Source organism: Aricia agestis, chromosome 13 (assembly GCF_905147365.1).
Source record: "Aricia agestis chromosome 13, ilAriAges1.1, whole genome shotgun sequence".
Classification (NCBI taxonomy): domain Eukaryota; kingdom Metazoa; phylum Arthropoda; class Insecta; order Lepidoptera; family Lycaenidae; genus Aricia; species Aricia agestis.
In genome coordinates this window covers 5,572,342-5,600,293 of record NC_056418.1, presented here as the reverse complement: position 1 = coordinate 5,600,293, position 27,952 = coordinate 5,572,342, and the positions used below count along the sequence as shown (strand labels likewise).

Genomic DNA, 27,952 nt, shown 5'->3' with positions numbered 1-27,952 from the left:
CGTAAATATATATTCAAAGTTTAAACACATTTCTGCGCAACTAAGTTGCAACTTGCAGGCAACATCCAGTTTACCTACCAGCGGCTTAAAAATATTTCTATGACTATTTTCTGTAATTGCGTTGTATACTGTGAACACGTGTAGTGAAGACGTGCATTCTGAAATATCTCGGATAACGTTTGTAAATATTTACAAATGCTTTATCATGCTGTTACCGAATGAAATATTGATTCTGGTATTAAGTAGCAAATTGTTAATGGCTAATAATTAACTGATCACCAGAAATAGTAACATTTCACAGACAAAAATAGTAAACGAACACCAAAATTTGTATTTATTGTAATTTTAATGTAAAATACATATAATTTCAAGCTATTTTTTGTGAGTAGCTTCATTTTGATAAGACGAACATTAACATTTTTATTTGCGAAAAATCTCGAAAGTGTTTGTGAAAAATCTCGAAAGTGTTTGTGAAAAATCTCGAAAGTGGTAGCTAACAGAGATAAAAAGGATTTCATACTTTGAATTGATGGTCCTAAAATACGGAGTGTTTTATTTGTAGGACAATGTTACTCTTAAATTATATAACTAATAATTTGGTGTTAAGTGTCTTTTGGCGTTATGTCCGGACAAATACGACCTGAAAACGAGAGCGTAGGTATTCCCTCTTAAAAGGCCGGCAACGCACCTGCAGCTTTTTAATGTTGCGTTGCGAGTTTCCAGGAAAGCAACTACCGGACGACGGTAGTTGCTTTCCAAGTCCAACAGGTAATTATAAAATAATGGGGGCAAACGAGCAAGTGTGATATTTTTTTATAAAAAAAATACCACCTTCCCTATCATAAAATAGGGGCGATTGACGAGGCAGACAAATACATTTTTAATCGACGATTTACTTTAATCTAAACCGCAATTATGGCCTAGCAGTCTTTTAGATGGTGGTATCCAACCGAGTTTGTTTCGAGTTCACTCAGCGGGTAAGTTTGAACAAGTGGTAAATTTTTGGTGGCCATTCCAAAACAAACCTACCTGCTTCAAAGAGATGGATATTTGTAAATATACATTTTCTTTCTTACTTTCTTTCAGCTATGTTTACTATTATATTTAATAGTTCGTTCAATTTGCTGAAGTTCGCTGAACCCAATGCAGCGTTATGATTAACTCAGCGTATTTTCAACGCCCCAACTAAGCCTTTATCATGAGTAAATATATTATAATAAAGTTGAGCGTGAGCGCAAAGTGCAATTTTCTGTAACATCGAAATACATTCTATAGAACGATAACTATTTAAAACGCTCTATTGCCCACAGACAAACTGTAGACAAGTTTTGTGAGAAAATGTAAATTTAACTGTAACTGGATGCTAGAATTAATTAAAATAAATAACTCTCATATACTTTTTATTATTCGTAGCTCTATAAATACATTGACCCGTATAAAATTATAAAATATATGGCTCCAGTTATAGAAAATTCTATGACCGACCAGACCAACTAAAGGTACCTATTGATGTGCATTTCGCGGAACCATTTTCTTTGTCTCAGTTAGAGTGCCTTCAACATACAAAAGAGAGTCGCGCGGCAGCCGCGCGACTTTTGTATAGAATTCATGCGGCTGCAGCGCGGCTGCCGCAGCGCTTGCGACGTAATGTGAAGGCAGTCTTACTCTTCCATAGTGTATTATTTCGACGTATATTCTATAATATATACGTTTAAAATAATACCTCTATCATACATATATTAGTCATTCGTATAATTTCCTGCAGTACCCAGTTTGTCATATAAATTTTATTCTATACATATGCGTATTAATGCGACTGAAACAGACAGACAAACCATTCTGTGTAAACCAAGTATTACTCATGAACCATGATTTTAAAACCTTCAAAAAACCGTTTAAAGTATAACTTATAACATTTTTACTCACTATGAAAATTAATTTACTTAGATAGTAAAAACTTTATGATCTCTAATTGCTTTTGTATTAATTTTTGCACAATTATTCAAAAGTGTAACATAGATTAAAATGATAATAAATATTAGATTTTTATGGGATATAATATATTATATTTAATCTCTAATTTCCAGCCACCTCTCCCAAGTCCCAACCTGCACTACTGTTATTTTTTACAATCATATCGGCAGCTAACGTCTAAATTATACGTCGGTTTTCTGTTTTAGCGTGTTTACACATGGCGCCGCAGCGGCAGCGTTTTTCCGTGCGTTTTAGCCGTGTGAAAAGGGTACAGGTAGTGATGTTTACCTACCAAGTCGGTCATTTTGCATTTATCCCACGGTATACGGGTAGGGCATGAGTCAGAAAATATTTATACCTATAACGTGGTCATCATTAAATTCCAAGAATTTTGTAGTCTGTGGCTTCGTATAATTTATTGTTTGAATATAAATTATAATATACCTACTCAGGAGTTATTATCCTGAAGAGAACTAATAATCATTAATCATAATTAAACACTGTATTCGTATTAGCAGGATTTTTAAACTTAGAGGTTTTGTACCTATATTTTGTAACTGTCATAGCGTGGTGATAGCCGATGCTGCGACTTTAGAGTACATAACTAGTAAATATACCTCTTAATTCCGTTGTTACAACTTACCAACATGTTGATAATATTTAGTTCTTCCCACTTACAGTGAAAACCGTGAGACTAGGTACCTGACCTGAGTCCTGACATGAATTGGAAAAAAATTGGCTTCTTGGGTTGGGAATAGATTGCCGTTTTCAAACCAATACGACATAAGGATCATTCTCTTATGAGACGGCATTTATCCATTCATGTAGATGGAAAAATGCTCAGGCGTTTTGGGCATCTATTATGGACATTTTGCTACCTCTACTAAAGGTTAAACACACTTAGAAACTTGCTGTACTGGACCAATTTTTATCTCTAGGCATTTCGGATACTTAGAAATCCGGATATTCGAATGTATGAAGAAAAGTGGTTTCGGTGCATAATGCATATTAAGAAATTATTAAAAGGTACATATTCCGATGGTAGTCCGGATAATCACGAATCCGTATGACTGACCCCCGGATGATCGAGTTTATACTCCACTCTTAACCTCAGCCATGGATGCATGACCGCAAATTAGCTGCCATATGCAGCAGGGATTTGTTCTACCTTTGCATTGGCGACTCGCCAGACGGACTACAATGCTAATCTGCCAAACGAAAAACAAAGGCTTTATAAACGTGGTGCATGCTTTGAGATATGCATTAGTCGTCAACTACATCAGTAAGAAGATATCCCTCCACTTAAGAGGATTCCACACCGCCATTTTTTCCATACAAACGTTGTCCCCTGTTTCCTCCCTGGATAATGCTAGTAGAGTTATAATTTTTTTCCTGAATATCTACGGCCACTAATACAATGTCCCTATGTTTTCTTTTTTTTCATAATTTAATTATTAAATAAGATATGAACGTTCAAAAACCCAAAAAAATGGCCAGATTTTCCACTGTGTTCAAACGTCCAGAAAACAGATTTGGATAGATTATACAAAAAAAGCAAAACATAGGAACACAGCTCAAGCCTTTTTTTAATCTTTAATGAAAAAAGTACTTAAATCGGTTAAGTTTTGGAGAAGGAATCAGGGGACAACGAATCGTTGATTTTCTGGATTTTCTGCAGTTGTCTCTATCGCGTTCTGCGGTATAGGCTTGAGGTAAGGGAGACAGCTATAGATATTACACGTACTTTTTTTTCATTTCTCTAGCCGCTGTGGTATCCTCTTAAGGGTCGAACGTTTGCAGTCTCGCCACAAGGTCAACTTCAGTTCCTTTGTAACGAGAGTACCGACGCATCTTCTGTCGACCTTTGAAGCGGAGGAATTCTGGCCGACTGATGTGGTCTACCGAAGGTTCCAGGGGAGAGTTCCGGAATGAAGCGCGTGTCACGTCGCCGATAGCTCAAGATAAAGAGCAGTTATTAAGTGTATATAATTTATATGTATTTTAGTCATTAAGGTATATATTGTATGGGCCTATGAAGCCTGATATAAATAAATAAATATAAAAAAACGCCATAAATACAAACACATTGGTGTTTTTAGACTCTATCTAGATATTATAGTCTATGAAAATATTGGTTTGCGATGATCTGAATCGAGAAATTAGAAATTTATAGGTACTGAATAAAACGTTATTTACTTTGTAGCCCTAGCCATGTATAAAGAGGAATAACGCCTACAAAACAATAAAACAATACCCTCAATTTCACATACAATTGCTGCATATTAAATTGCAGTAGGTCTTGGCATCAGAAATAACAAAAAGTGGTTTTGCGGCTGCAATGGCACTTCCGCCGTAGGTCATAATTTAAAGCCAACTGCCATTCTTAAAAGGCATTGATATTAAGGTCCTTTACCTTACAACTTACAAGTCATAATAAATTCAAGTCTACGAAAACGTGAACACGATCTTTTCCTGATAAAGGGTCAAGCAACTATATCGTAACATGCAAAGCAACCTTAACCCTTTGGCCTTATACATAAACATTTGACCTTACCTATTAAAGCAAGATTGACAGCCAAATAAACATTATGGATTAAGAGCGTGAAGTATATTATATGTAGTTTTTGTTATTCTGGCAAAATATATCGATTTAGGGTCTAGTTGATCGACTCTGGACTATGGAGTTTAGTTGGAGGAGAACTATCTTATATGGAGGATATTTGAAAAAGTGTCCAGCTGTACGCAGTAAATAACAGTTGAAAAATCCTCCAAGAGTGACGCTAGCTGCAGCAAAGGGTATGGAATGAATGTAGCCGTTGAATGTATAGTTCTCCTCCATCTACACTCCATACTCTGGACTTTGAAATGATGGGTTCGATTCATTCGTTGAAAAAATTAAAAATGTTTCCAAGCTTTGTAAGAACAATACAGGCCCAGGATGACTGACAAGTAAGACGAGCCATGCGTCCAATGTAAGAAGTTTCAAGTAATTTTAGCGGCTAATACTCGCCAGGCGGTCATCCGTCCTACTGGGTTCGAAAGGAAGATGAAGTATGCTTCGCATACACCTATGGGCGTATATAAGGGGGGGGGGGGGGGGGGGGTCCTGGGAGTCCGGACCCCCCATTACTATCCATCTTACTTGTCCAATCGACAATATATTATGTACTTACCCACCTATTTTCATCGGCGAGGTACATGTATTTACAATATAATAATAATTATTATACTGTGGAGCGTGTCCGTAGGCAGAGTGGGTATTTATACTGCTGCCGAACCCTTCATGGGCGAGCTAGATATAATTACGCCCGTGTTAAGAAGCATAATATTATTATGTTGAGATCTTAATTATTATACCGTAAAATTGAAAAGATGGCTGCTTTACACAGAGTGTAGGACATTGTATTTCGGATGTCGTTAAGATAACGCTGATGACTTTGTCAACTTAAAGATAAGACGCGCCCAAATCCCTAAGTCCTAACGAACTTGGAGGTGAATAAGGGCCTGTTTCATAATATTCTGTTAAGTGTCACATAACTTATTCATCTTATATCTTTAAACGAGCAATTCTTGTATATATATAATTGGAATCTCGGAATCGGCTCCAACGATTTTCATGAAATTTAGTATATAGGCGGTTTCGGGGGCGATAAATCGATCTAGCTAGGAATCATTTTTAGAAAATGTCTTTTTATTCGTGTTTTATCGATAATCGATAAACTGAAAAATATGATTCTTCCTGACATCTATTGGCGAATAATAATACTATTTTGTGAGCAACTAATTGTTTTAACGACACAACAACAACTTAAGCTATTCCAGCAGATGGCGTTGCTAAGTAACACGAAGTCAATGAGTGTTTGCTATACCGAGCAAAGCTCGGTCATCCAGGTACTAAGTTATGATACGTCCTATCCATGAAAATTATAAACCAATATATAAACGATTACGGACGTGATGTCATCGTCTACGATAATCGACTGTACGTACTATTATAGTTTTGCATACGAGATGGCAATCATGGCTCAAAGTGAAGATGCACTCTATCTGTCATATAAGTTGTGGATAGTCTATCTGGCATCTATCAGTAAGTGATGAAACAGGCCCTGAGTCTTTCTTTGTCATAAATAAATATGGCCACGAGACGAGTAATTTGGCCTTTATCACCATCCATGCTTAAAACTTCTATTATCTCTGGCCTCAATTTCCCCATTAAACGTCAATCAATCAGCCAAAAGTAGCTTTTATCGAAGTAATCCTAGCTATCTTAACATTCTTTTCAATATGGCAGTTAATGCTTGGCTTAAGTCGTTGATTTTTCAAATATGGAACGGAGGGATCGTTGAACTCTTGCCATTTATTATTGGATCGATTTCCCCTTACTGGTGGTATAATTTATTCCCCCTGCATAACTGATATGATGGATTCATATTCTGCTTTAACCAACAAAAAAACCAGAGGAGTTTCTTATTAGTAGTCGCTACATTCAAATTTTACACTTCGAATCCAACAATCTAGAGTAAACAAGTCTTTTCATCAAACTTTCACAATTTTTTTTTGCTAAAAATTAATAATAGAATAATCTAGAATTTTAATTTTCGGAAGTAGATAACTATATATTAAACGATCGCAGCCAAATATATTAAACGATCGCAGCCAATTTTAGTCGTTAAAAAGTAAAAGTAAAATTGTTATTTAAATTATTTTATCGATTTTTAATAGTAACTTCTTGATTGTTTTCAAATTTTCTTGGAAATGAGATATAGTTTCTATAAATTAAGAATTCTGACGTACTGTAATAAAACCAAAGTACCAAATGACAAATTTTACACAATACTTTTTAGGGTTCCGTAGCCAAATGGCAAACGGAACTTTTTTCTAACCTGAATAGTTTGCGAGAGAGACTCTTCCAAAGTGGTTAAATGTGTGTTCCCCCCCCCCCCCCCTCTAACTTCTAAAGTATATATCATGGCTTACCATGCCTATCTAAAAAATGTAAAAAAAAATATATGAATATATATTTTTTTTAGAAATAAAAATATATCTAAAAAAAATATATGATGTACATTACTATAAAAACTACCAACGAAAATTGGTTTGATCGAAATCTATCAAGTAGTTTTTTATACGTCATAAATGGTAAACCTTAAACAAACTTTCATTAAATAAACTGAAACATAAAAATAAATTAAAACCCTTTTAATTTCATAAAAATAAACCTTATTGCTGCTGCGGAAGCAGCGGAACCCTTCATGGGCGAGTCCAACTCGCACTTGGCCGGTTTTTTTTTATTTGAATTTTGTTTCATTTATTGTGTTTGTTCCATGTGGATTGATTTTCACCTTATCTTTCAATCTATTAAAATATTTTATATTATAGTTTGGACGCGGAGAACGGAGAATATCAGGCATTGACCTATCACTATCTCTTTTTCTCTCGCGGCTCGCACGAATAGATACTCTAAATCGTTCCCACAGTAAAAGCACAATAATAGCTAACATTTTACGAATTTCCCTCCCAGTCAAAATTGCCTATCGGCTGAAATGCCACCTGGCCAGTCGGTACCATTAGTACAGTTAATGAAGGCAAAAATCAGGCACAACCTCCGATTTCGTTGAACCTCCATCGATTTGGATGAAATTTTGGAATTGAGTATGTTTTACCCTCTACTTGAAAAGTGACATACGCTCGTATTGCGCTTTTTGCATTTTAGGGGTGAAATTCACCACTTTTTCAAAAAGGAGGAAAAATGCAGATCTAACCATTCTGGCTTTAGTTATTGTGTTTAATTAGATAAAATAAACGTTTTTTCAATATTTTTATGCCTGATTTATGATTCTAATAAATTTTTAACCCTTTCAAATGAAAAACTATGAAAAATCATTTGTTGTATTTCTGAGTTTCTAAATATTACATACAGGCTTTGTTTCATATTTATGATATAATTTTTGGTTGACGATGAAATTTTAACACTTACAAACTACTCTCTTAATGCAAAATCACTGTAAAACTATTGGTTAAAATACTATTAAATTATTGTTCACGAGAGAAGTAAAATCTTATTTAAGTAGGTACTAAGTATGTATTAAAATTATAATTATTGCGAAATTTTTTATCCTTAAAAACTACGGCTTGTCTTAATAATAGATCTAACTTTTTTATCACCTAGTAAACCTGATAAAAAAATTTGGATGGAACGTTAATTTATCTTTTAATTAAGTAAATAGTATTTAAAAAAAATAAAACCGACTTCAAAATTGTACGAAGTTGAGAATTAAAATTGCCTTATCTCAATAACTACTAAACCGATTTTAGTGAAACTTGTAGTGTTTCCTAAGTTGAATAATACCCAGTACAACAAAAAATAACTACTTAAATCGGACTTGTAGTTCTGGAGATATGCGAACACAAACATAAAAACATACATACATTTGAAATTTTGCACATTTGTTCAGAGACTGAAATAGACTAACATATACAAAAACTGGGCAGTTCTGGAAATATTACATACATATACGTCGAATTGATAACCTCCTTTTTTGAAGTCGGTTAAAAAATAAACACATTTTTATTCTAGTTCATCACAGCTCTCAGCTGAGCCGTTACCCAAAGGGTAAGAACGGGACCCTATTACTAAGACATCGATGTCTGTCCGTTTGTCCATCTGTCTGTGTGTCTCCAGGCTGTAACTTAAGAACCGCTATAGCTAGCCTTCTGAAATTTTCACAGATTATGTATTTCTGTTGCCGCTATAACAACAAATACTAAAAACAAACTAAATTAAATATTTAAGGGGGCTCCCATACAACCAACGTTATTTTTTTGCAACTTTTGCTCGATATCAATAACGGCAACACATAGGCACTTGAAATATTCACGACATACTTAGTTGTATTTGAACTTTAATAATTAATAATAAAATTTAAATTTAAATTAATTAGTTAATTAAGGGGGGCTCCCATACAAAAAACACAATTTTCAGCCTATTTTTTACTCTATTGTGGTACGGAACCCTTCGTGCGCGAGTCTAACTTGCACTTGGCCGATTTTTTACTTTTGGATTGTCTGTTGTTTTCCCACTGATCTGAAATTAATAGCAGGTTATCCCCTTTCTATCGATAAGGTTTTCTACCCGAGAAGAGTTGGCATCCACCCCCAGGGCAAAAGCGCAAGTTGGCACTATGTCACTTTTGTTTCTTAGGGTATCCCCCACCTAATCACCAATTTTCATGAAAATCGATGGAGGTTCAACGAAATCGGAGGTGAAAACCTTCAGTGACTCCACTACATGTATCGTATGTCATTCCCGATGACATGGGTCTACCCATAATATCATTCCCGTACATGGTACTACATAATATACAAATTGAATTGACTTATGTAATCAAAGCATTAAAATTTAAAACAATACAGCTGCTGCGTAAAATGGTGTAGGTAGGTAGTAGCCTAGTAGGTAGACTACCTATCGAGTCGTGCAGTGCAGTGCAGGTGCAAAAACTCTTTGTGAACTTTACAACGATCAAACACCTGTCTGCAAACGGCTAAACAACGCTATTTCTATATAATTATGTTAAGTACAGCTTGTATTTGATTACATAATATTGATTGTTGTAGTTCCTATCAATGGCTCTCTGTAGCAGGGCCGGATTTATATTTTTATGAGTATAGGCCACTTTAATTTTGCCGCCCCCTATGTACGAACTTTTGCGCCCCCATACGACGCCATAGGCGTTAGGACGCTGCCGCCCATAGGCCATGGCCTATACTGCCTATACATAAATCCAGAGCTGCTCTGTAGAGTCAACAGCCTTATAAAATTCACATTCTCTTGAGTAGCTTAATTGCCTCATTCGGAGGAATTTCTTGTTGAAATATGATATGGACGGTGGACCGTAGTCCGTAAGAGTAGGTAATCAAGTGATAGCGACTTGGACATTTGACGTTCTCTTACGGTCGCTAGATCTAAGTAATTCTTTCACTAGTATTTTTTATTTTTGACAGAGAATATGGGCTGCTAATAATCAAAATTAGGTAAAATTCTTCATTCTGATGTACTTAAAGCTATATTATTGTAAAGTTTCATTAAAATCCACCCAGTATAAAAGTATCAAACATCCATACACACATCCATACATGTATGTATGGATGTATGTACGTCTGTGCTGCGCGTGCCGCGTCGTGTGCGTTACTGCATATAATTGCAAAGGTTCTATTTCCACGGACTAAAAAGTGCGTCACGGATAGTCTGTCGTCTGCGCTGCGCCTTATCATATTAGTAGGACACCTATGATGGCAAACCGTACATAAGATACTAGAGAAACTTAGCGTCTACTCAAATATTTGGTGGTGACAAGAGAGTAAGTAATGAGTAATAAAGGGTTTGTCAATATTTGCGCAACATTCCAGGACGGTGCATCTTAGGGTCCCCGCAGACTTACAATTTTAAGTTGGCCGACTATCGTACAAACCACAGAGATAGATCAAGATAGAAGCGCCATATCGCTCGTGTTCATACAAATTGTAACGACATGGCGCTTCTATCTTGATCTATTTCTGTGATTTGTTGGCCAACTTTAAATTGTAAGTCTGCGGGGACCCTTGGAGGCCCCGCAATCGGCAGACTTTTAGTCGGCCGATAGTTTGATCGAAAGCTTAATCAGTACGAAGATGTATGAAGGTGCGCGCACTAAACGATTTGTATGTCGATAATAATGTACTGAAAACCCAATTTGGTCATACTATCGGCCGACTAAAAGTCTGCGAGGGCTCTTAGTCCATGCGTTGGATAGATAAATTGACATTCTATAATTTGGTGCTAATGAAAATTGATAAACTTAGGACAGTACCTAGAGCATTTGGATGGACCCTCTTCTAGTCTAGACGCTAGACTTTACGGTAATTTCGTTGTGACTCGCCAATTGTCTGTAAACTGATACAAAACTTTTAGTACTATTAAAGAAGGGGACAGGGGTAAGGACTAAATAAACTATGGTCAAAATGAAATAAGTCGTCCGCAGCGGTCATTAACCTTTTTAGATTAGGAGCTTTATAAAAATTCTCGCACTGTATTCAGTTAAATTATGAAAAAATGTAACTCTTATTTAAAGACACTGACGAGTATTGCAGTTTTATCCAGTCGATATTTACGTAAAAAAATCCGGACACGCGCGTTTGCAAAAAGTGAGAAACCTGGCAGAAGACGGATCAGCCCGACATGCAAATAAAAAGCCCATGTCCAGCTTTATACAGACACCTGGTAACCCTACACGTGGCTATTGTCCGCACATCATAATTGATGTAACCTGACAATAACAAATGACCAGACTCCTGAATCACCAATTGCAGTAAATTGATCTTCATTTATTCCATTGCCTCTGATTGGATGACGCTCAAATTTATGCAGTGTACAGATTCAAGTAAAAAGATTTGAACACCTTTTTAGGGTTCCGTAGTCAACAAGGAACCCTTATAGTTTCGGTCTGTCCGTCCGTCTGTCTGTCTGTATGTCTGTCTGTCTGTCTGTCTGTCTGTCTGTCTGTCCGTCTGTCTGTCTGTCCGCGGTTTTGCTCAGGGACTATAGGACCTACAAAGCTGTAATTTGGCATGAATGCACATATAGGTATTAATGATGCCAACAAAATGGTACTTACATGAAATCTTTTTTTTTTTGGTAAGTACCTTCCCTACACATCAAGCGGGGATGAATTTTTTTTCGCGTCTACCACATCGTGTGGGATGACGTTGCATAGTTTTTAAAAAAATATTATGAGTACCTATTCATAGATCATTTTCCGATTTAGAGATCCGTTTGTGAAATATTAAGTTTTGAAGTGGAAAAAATCGACTCTAAGTCCAGTGTCCCTCCCTTCTACCAGCTAAACGGTTGCTTCTGGAAATATGAAATATTCACGGGAATAGGAAATATGCTGAATCTAAAAGGAAAACTATTACGGCTAAGAAGACTTCATTTATTGAGTAATAGTCGATCAACTAAAAAAAATGTATTTGGTGAAGTATAAACATCTATAAAGGAACTTTTTGTTCAAATTCCTTTGAAAGTAACTGAGATGATGTTGTTAGTAAAACACGTTATAAATATGTACATTCATTGACCAAAAAAATAGTGGTATTGCGCGTGGCCCGACACGCACTTGGCAGTTTTTTTAAATATTATGAATAGTGGTAATAATTTTTTTACTTATAATTAATTTTTAATTTATATATTAAAGGTTCATGACTCATGTAATGAAATCCATACTAATATTACAAATACAAGCGTGACTGTCTATCTAGTACCTCTTCACGCCTATGAAACTGTTGAACCGATTTTGATGAAATTAATTAATTTAGGCAGATAAAATGTAGATAAAAGTAAAGACTAAGCCATACAAACAGGGTTTTGAAACACAAAATTATCAAATTGTTATTAATTTTGTAGTTCTGCGGGGCTAAAATGGTCGCTTTGAAGAATCATGGTATGAATCATAATATGATTCATTTTTCTAAAATCGCAAAATGCAACTCTGCTTGCAATTCATTTCTGTATTTTTGTACTGATTTGACAACATAGCTAAAATCAAAACCTAAAATATGCCATTGTATTTAAAAACATTAACATAAATTCTATCCATTTACTTTACTGCCTATCAATCACAAATTTTTAAATAAATAATAAGCATTAAGTACTAAAACAAACAATTTTATTTATGTTTGAAGCAATTTTTTATGTTATAAATAGACATCGGATTATATGCACGATCAAAGTGCCAAAATATGTATGCAAGTATGCACGATTAAATGGCTGAAATATCCACAAAATATGCACAATCAAAAATATGCACAATCAACATACTTGCATATGCAAATGCATATAATCCGATGTCTAGTTATAAACTATATTTTACATCACTAAGCTGTAATTGGATTGCAGTCGGGTAAAAATTAGGTCAGAAATCCTCTCAATATTTATTTATAGCATGAAATAAGGGTTCCGTTTTTTTCCATTTGGCTACGGAACCCTAAAAACTAATCTAATTGGATTGTTACTTTTATCTTTATAATCTTGTAATGAAGATTTCACCTGAAGAAAGGTAAATAAGAAAGACAATTAAGAGAAAACAGAAAGACACAAAAAAAAATTAAAAATAAGCACAGAATAACAGTTTCCAATGGTAATGTTTTATTATATTCTGTAATGCATTACAATGTAAATATTAAAGCAAGTAGTGTAAAGTGTGGGAAGAATATGCTAATATTCAAATAACATCACAAGGTGCTACATGTTTACCTAGATTTAGCCTTCGGATCCACCTGGGAAAATAAAGTCTACTTTTGTGTACTTTCTGAGGGTAAGGTGTGACTTTTGTATGAGTTCAGAAAATTACTACCATCATAGAGTAGCAACTACTGCTTTATCTTCTTTTAAATCTCATCAAAATCCGTTTAGCAAATGCAAGCAAGGTATGCGTGTAGGAGTAACAAACATCCTTCCATACATTCATTCATCTTACAAAGTTTTACATATAATAAGTTAGAATACTTACAGAAAAGAGCAACAATACATGGACGTGAACTCCAAGCACTCAGTTAAATTAACTTCATGTTATTGTAGTTAAGCTTGATTTAAAAATAGCGTTATTTGAACACACACGCACTCAAATGCCGAAAGGAAACGACACGTAATTTTGATCGCTATGTTGAGTGGACAACGAACACTGTTAATTTACACAAACTATTTACTATTGTAAATCAAACACATACACCGACTTTTAATTAGAGTTTAACGAGAAAAATACATACACTTTAACACAATGCTCTTTCGTAATCGATCGATATTCCAAAGAAAGAAAGAAAAAATATTATCGAGACAAAGAAACTAATGTTCGAATCAGAAACTATAACTTCGAAATTTGCAACACAAAATCAATTCATACATTAAATAACTACATCAAAATTATTACATTTTTTAATGATTTAACGCACAAACGAAACTGTTTCGTATCCAAATATTTATCAAACTATTTTTGTGTCATCCATTGCATTGCAGTTGCTTTTGAAACGTCAAGTGAACTGTCATTTGTCTTTTCTAATTACTTCTTGTTCATTTTTGAAATGGTTCCGTAGTGAATTGCCAATGTCAAAGGGAAATGACAAAATCTTAATATCAAAATGTTTTAATTTTAAGCATGTCCAGTTATATGGAAAAAGAGTGAAAAAATACAAAATTATATAGTGCCATTGTGTTTTTTCGATCCAGTTTCGGGGTTGGCATTTGAATCACGCATTATAGGTAGAGGGGGGGGAACGGTGGTATTTTATAGGGGTTAGTTACCCCTTTAAAATGAAACCTCATTTGTGTCTAGGAAATGCATAGTTTTTTTTTAATAAGTGTTTGAAATTACGTGTGACCGAACATTATTTTTTGTTTGAACGTGTCTTTATTGTTAATTTTTCACTATAGTTACGTTTTGTTTTACGAGTAATTTGTTGTAAAATGTATTTAAGTGTCATAAATATAAGAATAGTATACAATTCTTAGGTAATTAATTACAGCAATCTATCACTCCGTGCTGGCCCAATACGACTTGGTTGGGTTAGGTTAGATGGCTAAGGCGCCTTAGCCATCGTGGTTATTTTTTTGTGAACCACCCAGAAATAGCGTCGACTAATAATTGAAGCCAGTTGTTATAATATATCTATAAAAAATGTAGGGGGTGCAATTAAACCTCTAGTTACTTTGCCAGGGTGCAAATAAGTGCCTATAACTTGTTACGCAAGGGCGATAGGGCATTGCACACCCGCAGATGCCAGCAGCGTCGGAGCTGTATATTTGCAATATAAGACATAGAACCGATTTTGCCCACACCCAAAAAAGACTTATTTGTTCGTAAGTCCAATAATTTGGTTGTTTTATTGAACATAACTTCAAAAACTAAAAAAAAAAATTCGTGGTAACTACTGATTTCCTAACTTTAGGAAGGGGGTAGGGGGGTCCCCCCTACCCCCCCTCCCCTCCCCGCTCCTCTCCCGCCCCCTCCTTATAATGCGTAATTCAAATGCAACCCCCAGTTTCGTTATAAAGCCGGTTTCGTATGTATAATGTAGTTCCTTAATTTTATTTAACTGGTAATGTTCTAGCCGTCACCAGTCACCATATAAAAAAATATATGACACTGACACCTTTGTGACAAGTGACAACTTCAAAAATGTCATAATAAGATAATAACCTCACATTTTTTATTCACGAGTTTTATAAATTAAAAACCATTTTTACGCGATTTTATTTAAGTACAAATTATATAAACTTACTAAAGTAATGTGTTTAAATCACTCACAAGTCTTTTAGTAATTTTTATATACTCCAACTTTGTGTTTTGTGATCATAATTTTAGCATTATAATTCGTCCTAAAAGGACATGGAAGACACTGAGAAACGACCCCAATTCGGGAACAGACTATTGGAAAATGTGGACGAGGTCTTCAAGCATAACGCTTGGTAGGGTATTGCGTTTTGTACGATATTGTAAAAATGTTGCATCCAATGAAAAGTATGAGAGTAATTTAGAACACACAAGACACAGAAAAAAGCCCGCTGGTGGTGGCCGTTTTCTGGGAGATAACAAACAAGTTTTTCAATTCAACTCATGGTACTTTGAATTACTGCTTACTCTTTTAAATTGATTCAAATTTTAATCTTTAAAACCTAAAACCGGCTTCTAAGAACCATAATCACATCTTGCTGTCATAGCAAGGCAATTAGGTTAGCTTACATTTTAACAATCATTCAAATATTTTTAACCCATGAAGCCCCAAGTGGCCCCCGTGTAACAATTGAATATCTATTGTGTATGCAATTCCCACAATCGAGGTATTACTAAATAAATAAAACTTATTATTATTTGTATACTTACAGGGACAATGTCCAATGGAATGAAGAGCAAGAGAGGACGGCTGCTGAGAAAGTTGAACAGAATTGTATTGTTACATTCTCTGAGGAGAGGTTGAAGGATTTAGAAGAAAATGCAGATAAGCACTGGGATGCTTTTTACAATATACATCAGAATAGGTAAATAAAAATAACCTAATACCTTTATCAATTGTCATGCATGAAAAAAAATATTATGAAACCATTGCACCACCAACTGCACCTGATTTCATCAAGCCCCATACGGTCACTGGTGACCGAGACACAATAGAAATTCTATTGTGTCTCGTTATTCCATGTTCTACGGGTTAATAAGTGTAGTAAATTTGTGGGTTTTTAGCGTTGTTTGTAGTTTACCAGTTATCACATTAAGACCCAATTTCACCAACCTCTGTTTGTTAAATCCTAACAAGGCATTACTTAACGGACCTTGGAAAATTAAAATACTTATGTCCCACAGTAAAAATTTAACAGCGGATTAGTAAATACAACGTTAAGTGAACAACGAGTGTATAACATTCAATTCGTTCGTTCTTGTTATAAGGCGACGAAATTGCAATGAACAAGTTTAATACGACATGTTGGCTGCAATGTGTCATTTTCACCTTATTCGTATTTAATTTTTAATTACATTAATATTACATTAATACTACATTAATACAGACAATATAATTTTTAGTTTACACCCTATATTTCTGTTTACAGGTTTTTCAAAGACAGACACTGGCTTTTCACTGAATTTCCCGAGCTAGCACCAGATAACACCTCAGCACCGATACGAGTACATCCAGAAAGTGACAATTCAACTAATGTTAATGTCGATAATCAAAATTTTAAGGCCGGCACAAAACGGACAATATTCGAAATTGGCTGCGGAGTTGGCAACACTATTTTCCCCATACTACAGTACAGCCAAGATGAAAATTTGTTTATTTACGGATGTGATTTCTCATCGAAAGCAATAAGTATCATGAAAGAAAATGAGTTGTATGATACCAAGCGTTGTGAAGTGTTTGTATTGGATGCCACTTTGGGTGAATGGAAAGTGCCTTTTGAGGAGAATTCAGTTGATATTATTGTATTAATTTTCGTTTTATCAGCAATTGATCCTTCAAAGTAAGTAGAGATTTTTATAAATTAATCTTATAAACATAAGATTAGTTTATAAGTATAGAATAAGCTCCTGAGATATTTTCATAATTAAAGTAAACCATGAGAGGCTACTTTTTATCAAAGCAAAATGTTTCCTTGGAATTCCAGTAGTTTTTGTTCCCAATAAACAATATTAATTTTATAAGTTAAGCTTAATGACCCGTGAACCTGTGGTATTATTTTCAACTCAATTTTTCGGGCCATTAGAAGAAGAAAACCGATAAAATAAAAAATAATTTTATACCCTAATATACCGAGACACAAGTTTTGTTCAATAAACGTCATAATATACCCACAACTCTCAATTTTCTAGCTGTCAAATTAAAGTGACACTCGATAAAACGACTTTGACATCTGAAAAGTGGTGCCCGCTTTAAGGAATTTCCCAATTTGTGAGAGAATACATTTTACGGGCGCCTGCAATTGTGAAGTGTCTATAAACCAGTGCCAGGATTAATACTCACGATGTTTGTTTGTCACCGTTGTAATGCCGATGCTAGAGACGGAGTGCAATGTACCCAATGCCTCAACAAATATGATTACCCTTGTTCTGGCATAACTGAGGCTGGTTATCGAAGACTCGGTGAGAAAAAGCAGGCCACTTGGAAGTGCAGTCAGTGCAGAGTAAGTGGTGGTAGATCTACGAGTCCGGCATGTATTCAAATCGATACACCAGTTGTTGGTCAGGTGCTGGCGCATGATGATTTAAGTGATATTCGTCTCGAATTAACGAAACTCAGGGAGCAAACGGCATCTCTGCCGCAACTAATCGAGAATGTTAAAATAATCCAGAGCAGTCTCTCAGAACTCGTGTCTATTAAGAACGAAATGGCTGATGTCAAGAATTCCCTAAACTATGTACATACTACGGTGGATCAGCTCAGCACCAAGCTTTTGGAAGTCGATCAAGAGATCCAGTCATTACAGAAATCAAAAGATGATATAGCGCGACTTGAGCACCGCCTTGGTAGGATTGAAGCCTCCTTGCAAGAGAGCGAACAAAGGTCCCGTATGAACAATATAGAGATTAAAGGTGTTCCTGTCACTAACTCTGAGAACCTCTTCAATATTGTAGCGAAGATCAGTGATAAGGTTGGCTGCAGAATTGCTAAAGAGCAAATAAATTACATCGCTAGAGTCCCGCAACGGAACAATAAGGATAATAAGAACATTATTGTTGCCTTACATAATAGATACCTTCGGGATGACTTTATTACAGCCGCCAAAAAACTTAGATCCTTGACAGCTTCCGACATTGGTCTCACAGGCAACAGCAAAATATACGTAAATGACCACCTAACCTTGGAGAACAAACAGCTCTTAAATAAGGCTAAAGTTCTAGCTAAGCAGAAAGATTTCTCCTTCATATGGGTAAAAAACTGCAAGATCCTGGCAAAAAAGAACCCAACATCCTCTACACACGCCATCAAGACGGACATGGACCTAAAGAAAATTTGCTAAAACCGTTTCATTTAATATCGATAACTTTATTCTCTTTTATCCCTAATAATTTTCATAGTTTTTGCTTTTTTATTAATAGTACTTCCAGTCATTTGAACATTTTTGTAAGCACTGGTATACAGTTAAGACTTTTCAATAATTATATTCCGCCACCTAACACCGCAGCTGTTCGCTTGATATGTTTTACATTTTATATTGCGATGCATCGTCGTCGTAGGGCTTTAAAGCGCTGTAGGACGCTATCACTTTCCTTCTATAAATATCGCTTAAACACAATGTATGCCTATAAAATGTTACTCTTGCGCATAATACCTTCTAATTTTAAATATGATTAAGTTATATTACCAGAATGTGCGTGGACTGCGGACGAAAGCGTCGCACTTTCTAAGAAATGTCACTTTAAGTGAGTACGACGTGATCTGCTTGACGGAAACATGGCTTAGGGATGATTTTAGTAACAATGAACTGTTCAGCGACAATTATCTGGTTTGGAGGCGGGATAGGAACTATTCTGCGACCAACCAGTCGCTGGGAGGCGGCGTTCTCATCGCTGTTCGCCGTGAACTTGTTTCAGAGGAACGTATTGACTGGTGTAGTTCCGCTGAGGATATATGGGTGACGATATCGCTTAAACGCTCCAAGCAAAATATGTCTTACAAGTTACATATCAGCACTGTTTACCTTTGTAAACAAAATTTAGGATATTCACTACCTGAGCAGTTGACGCGTTATTATAATCAGTTGAATAACATAGTGCTAAACAATATTACTGATACATTTCTCATATTGGGGGACTTCAATCTTCCCAATATAGACTGGACTGCGTCGGAAGATGGTTGTTATTTTCACCCAACAAACATTCAAGGTTCGGTTCAGCTGGAATTTATCGACATTTTAAATACGTGCAACTTATTTCAGTACAATAGCCATACAAACGCAAATGGCAGGTTACTAGACTTAATTTTTTCCAATAATAATATTACTGTTGACAGATGTCTTGACCCCCTTGTACCCGAAGATTCACATCACGTCTCTCTAAGTATCTCCGTAAACCTTGTCGAGTACCACGCTTTGCAAACCCAGGCAAGAATAAAGTTTTTGTATAACTCGGCTGATTTTGCCGCAATATCAAAGGAACTGGATGGTTTCGACTGGCACAAAGATATTATCTCTGGAACTGTTGAGGATGCCTTGTCGCTATTTTATTCTAGATTATATATTGCGCGTGACACCTACGTGCCGACTAAGACTGTAAAATCTGCTTCTAAGTATCCACCTTGGTATAAGCCCCCTCTAATTAAAATGTTAAAACAAAAATTTAAATACCATTCCAAATATAAAAAATACGGCAATCTATCAGACTATGACAATTTTATTAGTTTACGCGATCATGCTAAGTCTCTCGAAAAAGAAATGTTTGATAATTACATAAAGAAAATTGAAAATAACATTAAAAAATCCCCTAAAGCTTTTTGGGCCTTTGTAAAAAATAAACAGAAATCTAATTCTTATCCATCTGTTATGAAGTTCGACCAGAAGTCATCAGACCAAGGCGAAACTATATGCTCTATGTTTAATGACTTTTTTCACAGTAATTTTCTCCCTAGCTCGTCCACCTTGAGTAACCTAGATGAACTTAAAGCTCTGGAGATCGAAAGTAAATCTGCCGCAGACATAAGTTCAGTAGAAATCTGTAGTACCGAAATATACAAATATCTTAAGTCACTTGACTTAAGCAAATCCGAAGGTTCAGATGGCATTCCACCTTTACTGATAGTACAATGCGCTAAGAGCTTGACTCTTCCCCTCACGTTATTGTTCCAACGTTCCCTTAAAGAAGGTGTGGTGCCACGTATTTGGAAAACGGCTTTTATAACACCCATACATAAAAAGGGTCCCAAAGATCAAATTAATAACTATAGGCCAATCTCCAAACTTTGCCTGTTCGCTAAGATCTTAGAGAAAGTCGTATACTCCCAGGTTTACCATGGCCTCGCCCATACTTTAATTGGCAACCAACATGGCTTTCTCAAAAATAGATCAACCGTCTCGAATCTTATTATGTGTAGTGAGTTCCTGAGCCGAACCATGTCTGAGCCTTCCCAGGTAGACGTAATCTATACAGATTACACTAAAGCATTTGACCGTATTGATCACGTCATTCTTTTACGTAAGCTCCTTAATGCTGGCATCAGAGGAAACTTATTCAGGTGGTTTGTATCCTATATTAAAAATCGTACCCAGTCAGTAGTCTTAAATGGTTACAAATCTGTACCAATGATTATACCCTCTGGTGTGCCACAAGGCTCCCTTCTTGGCCCACTACTGTTTATCATCTTTATCAATGACATACATTTTGCCTTTTCATATGCTAAACTGTTACTCTACGCAGATGACATGAAAATATTTTACCCCATCTCTGATATTCAAAGTTGTATTAAGTTACAACAAGATCTTATCAACCTTCAAAATTATTGTACAATTAACAAACTTCAACTTAACATCTCCAAATGCTATGTCTGTACATTTACCCGTAAGCCCAACCCTCTTATATTTCATTACAAACTGCACAATATTGAAATTAATAGAACTGATGCAGTTAGAGATTTAGGAGTTATCTTCGACTCAAAACTACTATTTGACGCCCACATTAATAGTATAATTGACAAAGCCAACAAAGCACTAGGTTTTATACTACGATTTTCCAATGAATTTAATAACTTAAAAACATTCAAAATCCTTTTCTGTGCTTTTGTCCGCAGCCATTTGGAATATGCTTCCCAAGTATGGAACCCACATTATAGGTGTTATAGCGATAGAATAGAATCCATCCAAAAGCGCTTCCTACATTTTCTGCAATTTAAATCTCGTAATTACATATCTACTTATAGTGCTCGTTGTAAAAAATTTCACATTTTGCCCCTACACGAACGACGATGTATTGCGGATTTAACATATCTCTTTAAGATAGCCAACAGCATGGTTGATTGCCCGGAGTTACTTGGCGAGCTAGGTCTGGTAACATGTCCCGTCAAAATGCGTAGGCCCAAGCTGCTCCATATCCCATTTGTTAACAGCACATATAGGCAAAATAGTTTCATTATAAGAGCTAGTAAAAATTATAATACGATTGCATATGACGCAGACTTAGATTTATTTAATACCAGTATTTCCAAAATGAAGAACAGTCTTGTTAAAAAATTCTTCACATCTTAATTTGTACCCTATGTCTTTTGTATTGTAACGTACTGTTTTTGCCTTACACTATAATTACTTTGTTAACCACTGACTCCAATTTTGTATGTAAGTTTTTTTTTCTGTTTATCTGTGAAAACTTGTAATTGGCCTTCATGTTTGTGTAATTTGTATTTGCTCTTGTATTTAGCCGTAAGTTTTCCGAATTTAATAAAATAAAATAAAATAAAATAAAATAATGAAATCAGACCAGATTCTTTTAATTTCTAAGAATACATTTTTTTAGCTACCAAAATAACTCCAGTACCTTTAAAAGGTTTGAGTGAGATAATGCTATGTTTCTTAAATCTGTCTCTTATATTAGTAATTTTTTAATGTTAATTGTATTTTTTATTATTTTTCAGGATGCAGACAGTGGTTAATAACATATACAAATATTTAAAACCTGGAGGTTTGGTTGTCTTCCGAGACTATGGCAAGTATGACTTAGCCCAGTTGCGCTTCAAAAAAGGGAGGTGTGTGTCGGACAACTTCTATGCCCGAGGTGACAATACACTAGTGTATTTCTTCACACAAGAAGAAATATCGAACTTATTCAAAACAGCTGGATTTTCTGAGGAACAGAATTTGATTGACCGAAGACTTCAAGTCAATAGGGGGAAGATGTTGACTATGTATAGAGTTTGGATTCAAGCAAAATATAGAAAACCATTATAGATTTTGTGCTTTTTTTGGACAACCTTAGTAATATTAATAGATATGCGAAAGTTTGTCTGTCTGTACTCTCTTACATCTTCTTCTATCTGCTGAATTTTGGTATGCAGACACTTTGAGATCCGAGTAAATTGCACAGAATATTTTTATCTCCTAAAAATGTACGGTTCCCGCGCGATTAGCGCATTTAGGCCCAACGGAGTTGCTGGCGTCATCTAGTAGAATTTATAATGAACATATTATAGAATAGAAAACTACCTAGAGGGCAGCACATACCTAATTGTTCATAAATTATAACTTACATTTTGGCGGCAAGAGATATTGATCTCTTCCTATCCTATATATAGAGATCAAAGATAGTACATCAAAATATAAATAGGAAATACTCTTTGGTAAAATGTCGTAACTGATACGGTTTCGGAATAAATAGGAGTTAATAGTAATAGAGAAAATATTTTTTTTCAGTTTTTTGAATTAATTTGTTACTTGTTACACTTAAACGTTAAGACAAAGCATAATATCATAAAACATCTAATTTGTAAAAATAATAATTTTTAACCCTTATAATTATTCAGACATATTTTTACTAAAGAGTAGTTATTTCCTATATTTTGTATTTTGATGTATCTACTGTCGATTGGCACATGTTTCATCTCTTGCCGCCAAAATGAGTTTTTTTCCAAAATTTTCAACTTCAGGTAGGTAAGTAAGTACTTATACCAATTAGGTTCCTTGCTCTTTATTATTACATTATTTTTATTTTCAAAATGTGCAACAAAAATACCAGTTGCAAATGCATACAGTCGAAATAAATTGGATAGAATAAAATCAAACTTTATGCTGCGCCCAATAATGAAATGAATTATTGACGTCAAAATCTCTGACGCTACCTCTGACGCGTCAGAGGTAGCGTCAGAGATTTTTGGAAAAGAGCGTAGGTAGGTACTTCTCAAGAAGACGGCGCACAGTGGTCCGATTTTGGTGTGGAAAAAAATACCATCCGATAGTTTTTAAGAGGAGTAACAATAAATCCTTATTAAGTTTTTTATAAAAATGTATATTTAAGGTGGAAAAAAAATAGTTACGAAAATGTTGTATGGGAAAGAATCTATAAATAGATTTTTTGCAAAAACTACTAAGTCATTCTGGTTCAAAGCTAAGCTTAGTCATTTCATAAAATTACGTTATGGGTAAATGCCCGGTGTGCTATTTCTAGTTATATAGAGTGACACATAATATTATTATCTGTATGGAATATGGATGTACTTATGCAATATTGTATTGTAACCACTGAACGGATTTTAATGAAATTCAGCGTGGTCTGCATTAACAAATTCTAACTTTTTGACATACTGTACTGTTGTTGTGGTATTTATTTATTTATGTAGGTCAGGCATCTTGGCCCATATTATAAATATACCTTATAGACTAACATACATACAATTATACTAAAACTAACACTAAACACGTACCTATTGTCTGCGACGTGGGGCGCGACGTGTTCGGAAGTCGTCCTCGGAACCTCCTGTAGACGACTCCAATCGGCCTGAACTCCTCCTTTTCGAAGGTCGGTAGATGATGCGTCGGGACCCTTACCACAGAGGAGCTAAAATTGACTTTGTGGCGGGACTCCAAACGCTCGACCCCCAAGACGAAGAAGACCCTCAAGACCCACAAGATGAACCTGCTCGACCGTCGTGGAGGACCAGTGCAGCCTGGACACGTACAGCGGCGTCGCGGGAGTCTCACGCCGCAACAGCTGCTCGGGTCCTTCGGGTGCGGTGCCGCGATGGTTGCGGACGACGGGTTTCTTCTTCCTCTCCACTCTTATAAACCCGTCATCATCGCACTTTCGGTCCTTTTCGAAGAGGACACCCTTTTGCGGGATCCTCCTTTTCCCCTTTGTTTTTTGAACACGGGGGAGAAGGCGGCTCTGCCGCCTAACGTATCTACTACCTACATACCAAAAGGAAATTGAAATAAGGTAGTGGAACTTTGTCTTTTTTCACTGCAAACCTAACGTACCTAAGTGTTTAGTGTAGGTAGAAAGCTCTTTTTCTTTTTATGAAATAAGGGGGCAAACGAGCAAACGGGTCACCTGATGGAAAGCAACTTCCGTCGCCCATGGACACTCGCAGCATCAGAAGAGCTGCAAGTGCGTTGCCGGCCTTTTAAGAGGGAATAGGGTAATAGAGGAGGGTAGAGAAGGGAAGAGAAGGGAAGGGAATAGTTGAGGGTAGGGAAGGGAATAGGGTTAGGGGATTGGGCCTCCGGTAAACTCACTCACTCGGCGAAACACAGCGCAAGCGCTGTTTCACGCCGGTTTTCTGTGAGAACGTGGTATATATCCGGTCGAGCCGGCCCATTCGTGCCGAAGCATGGCTCTCCCACGTATAAACACTTTATACGTGGGAGGTCTCTGGAAAGAGACCATCCATAAAGGACGTCACATGATTTTTATGCTTTTAGACCACCCCCCCCGCCCTCCTTGTCACAGGTAGTCATATTGTTGAGACCCCTCATAGTGTAACAAATTTACAATTTTAAAACCACCTCAATATTTCAAATTTCGCTAGATATTCAATTGATTGCATTTAAAATATGATGTCATGTCACAAAACTTAGGATCCCTCCCCTTCCTTGTCACATCATATCACAACGCACTTTAGGTGAGAGTATACTTTATGGATGGCTCCAAAGATCTCTAAAACCTAACATTTTCTGTTTTGGATAAATCGTTAATGACGTAATGAAACGATTTTATGTTATTTCGTTTCGGTCAGGGAACAATAATGGGTTTACGACGGTAATAATAAAGTCTCAACAAAATGGCAAATAAAATAAACTGAGTTTTATGTGCCGTTATGATTGAAATATCGGTTGGTATATAGGCTATCGTGCAGTTTCGCGGAGCCTGACTTTTTTCTAGAGTCTAGACTCTAGACGATCCTTTACAAGCAAATTACGTAAGGAAAGCTGCTGCACTCAGAGCCGAATATTTATACTTATTACCTTCTTAGTAGATTTTGACATAAACCCTATACATTATACGAAGGCTCCACAGCTGCAATAATGATGAATAACCTAAAGTCCAAAACCGTATCATATTTCCTAAAAAGTAAAGTATTTCCGTACCAAATTTCAGCAAAATTGGTAAAGCGGTTTGTGCGTGAAGACTGAAGAGATTACAAACAGACAGACAGACATTTCTACACATTATGAGTGAGTGAGTGAGAGTGAGTTTAGCTCCATGTAGAGCTTCACAAATTCGAAGGTGTTCTAAGTACTTATGTACTACTGAGAACCTAAGGTTTCATCCATATTGTGATAGTAAGTTGTCTTATCGCTCTGGGATCTGGGTCTAACAGGTAGGCACTAGACTAGATATATGACCAAAAAATACTCAATTGTATCCATACTTTAATAATATTCACTACACGTTAGAAAGGGGAGGTACAGTCTGGATATGGACAGACAGACAGACGGACAGGCTGAAATATCTTTGTTATCGAGTCCCGTTTTTACCCTTTGGGTGAGGAAACAGGGGAAAATTGTCCATCTTTGTTATTATAGTATGCAGTATGCTGACACGGACAAAGTCGCGGGCAACAGCTAGTAGAAAATAAATTCTTGCAATATCGTATTGTTTTCTAAGGTGTTATAGCAACAAAGTTTTTTTTAAAACGTCTGGCAATAGTTTTGGTCATTGAAAAGTGTCTACTACATGATACTAGTTTAGAACAATTATCTACAAATTATATATAAATATTAGCCATTTGAAAATAAGTAAAGTATGACTAATTTTTAGTCCACTTTGGTTCCTGGTACCTGACCAGGTGTCACACTTAGAGCTACACAAATTCGCAGGTATTCTAAGTGCACGAGGCACTACCAAGAACCTATGGTTTCATCCATCAGAGAGTAAGTTATGTCTTATCCTTCTGGGATCCAGGTCTAAAACCTTTGCTAAAAAGCTTGGCTGGGGCACGGCCGTGCCCCCAGAACATAGGTTTTCTATATTTTATCACGGGACTATACAAACGATTAAGGGTGGGTTGCACCAACTTATTTTAACTATAACTGTAACTTTAATTACTTACTTATAACTTTAACTACAATGCAAAATGTCAAATCTTTGGTTAAACTCGGGGGGGAGTGATGTGGCGGTACCCACAATTCGCCTAACATTCCTGCATCGCGCTATCGAAGTTTCGGAGAACGGCAAGATATATACAACGTTAAAAACTTAATTAAATTAAGAAATTTAAAAAACAACCTAACAACTTTAATATCTATGGACGCTTCACACCACGTCAGTCTGGCCCCGTGCTAAGTACCTGAAGGACTTGAGTTACGGGTACCAGACAACGGAAATATATTTAATACTTTTATACTATACATATATTTAAGATTTTTATTATATTATACACATATTTAATACACATCCATGACCCAGGAACTTTGAAAACTTTTTGTTCCGTCGGCGGGATTCGAACCCGCGACCCCCGGCTTGAGCTACCAATAGCCCACCAACTGAGCCACAGAGGTCGTCAGTTAATATTATTTCATTACTTTAAAAAGTAATGAAATAATATTTACTGCCTGTAAGTTCAAATAATTCCTAACTTGTGTAAAGTAATATTTTAGTCCATAATAATTGTTGTCACGGTGTGTCGGGGGACCGCCAAGTTAACTACAACCTCAAACCGCCAAGTCGCTGATTATATCCATTTGGTTCACTGTGAATTAGTGTGAACTGCGGGGCTAAAATGGTCGCTTTCAAGAATCATGATATGAATCATAATATGATTCATTTTTCTAAAATCGCAAAATGCAACTCTGCTTGCAATTCATTTCTGTATTTTTGTACTGATTTGACATATTTTGTCAGTTTGAGAGTTTTGACAATTCATTTGCTGAATTGATTGAGAGGAATTGCTAAATGTGACCATTTTAGCCCTGCTGATCCTTAAACTACAATGTTATGTGAAATCAAACATCTACATTAGCGGTCGTGGGTTGTTTCACTCGTGCTGCCGTGCCGCGGTGCCGCGCTGCCCGCCCGCCCGGCACTTGTCGTTTCATCCTAACTGTCTGAACCAAAGTTAATAATGCTTAGCGGAATAAAGAAACAAAGGCCTGAGCAAGAGAGATGTCACTATCAGTAACACTGCGTCAGAGTAGACAGAATGATAGAGTATGCCGACTTAGAACTGATGTTGAAATTTTTAAACTTGACGTATTATGACGAAATTCTTCGCTAGGGTTGGTAACTTGTTACCTACGAATTTAAAACTATGACATATTCGATGGACGTGTTCCTCTTTGGTCGTATTGTTGTTTGTGTTTTGGCACATTAAAATTGTCAGAATCCAATTTTGAAATCTTTATTTTAAATACCTATTTAAAAATAAATTATATCAGCCAGCGCGAGGCACAATCCGTTCATAATCCTAGTGAAACCCGACGAATTTGACAGATATTGAAACCTGTCCGTTTCTTTGCAGTCGAACTACTGGTAGTTATGTCTAT

General features: G+C 36.0%; 2 protein-coding genes across 3 annotated transcripts in view; one reads left to right on the top strand and one right to left on the bottom strand.

Annotated features, from left to right (window-relative positions):
- LOC121732987 (tripartite motif-containing protein 2-like) overlaps nt 1–13,999 on the bottom strand; it is a 31,044-nt gene extending 17,045 nt beyond the window's left edge. The window contains exon 1 of the mRNA XM_042123048.1: nt 13,518–13,999. Within this exon, the coding sequence (XP_041978982.1) occupies nt 13,518–13,537 (20 nt within the window). The 5' untranslated portion in view covers nt 13,538–13,999. The remainder of the gene's footprint in view (nt 1–13,517) is intronic.
- Nucleotides 14,000–15,254: 1,255 nt separating this feature from the next.
- LOC121732992 (methyltransferase-like protein) lies at nt 15,255–22,424 on the top strand. Of its 2 annotated transcripts, none has more exons than XM_042123058.1 (4): nt 15,255–15,620; nt 15,887–16,039; nt 16,604–17,014; nt 22,111–22,424. In XM_042123058.1, the coding sequence occupies exons 1-4, from the start codon at nt 15,439–15,441 to the stop codon at nt 22,421–22,423; spliced, it is 1,059 nt and encodes a 352-aa protein (XP_041978992.1). In that variant the 5' UTR covers nt 15,255–15,438; the 3' UTR covers nt 22,424. The 2 variants fall into 2 exon arrangements, with proteins under 2 accessions (XP_041978992.1, XP_041978993.1); XM_042123059.1 differs by having other exon boundaries at nt 15,260–15,469.
- The last annotated feature ends 5,528 nt before the right edge of the window (nt 22,425–27,952 follow it).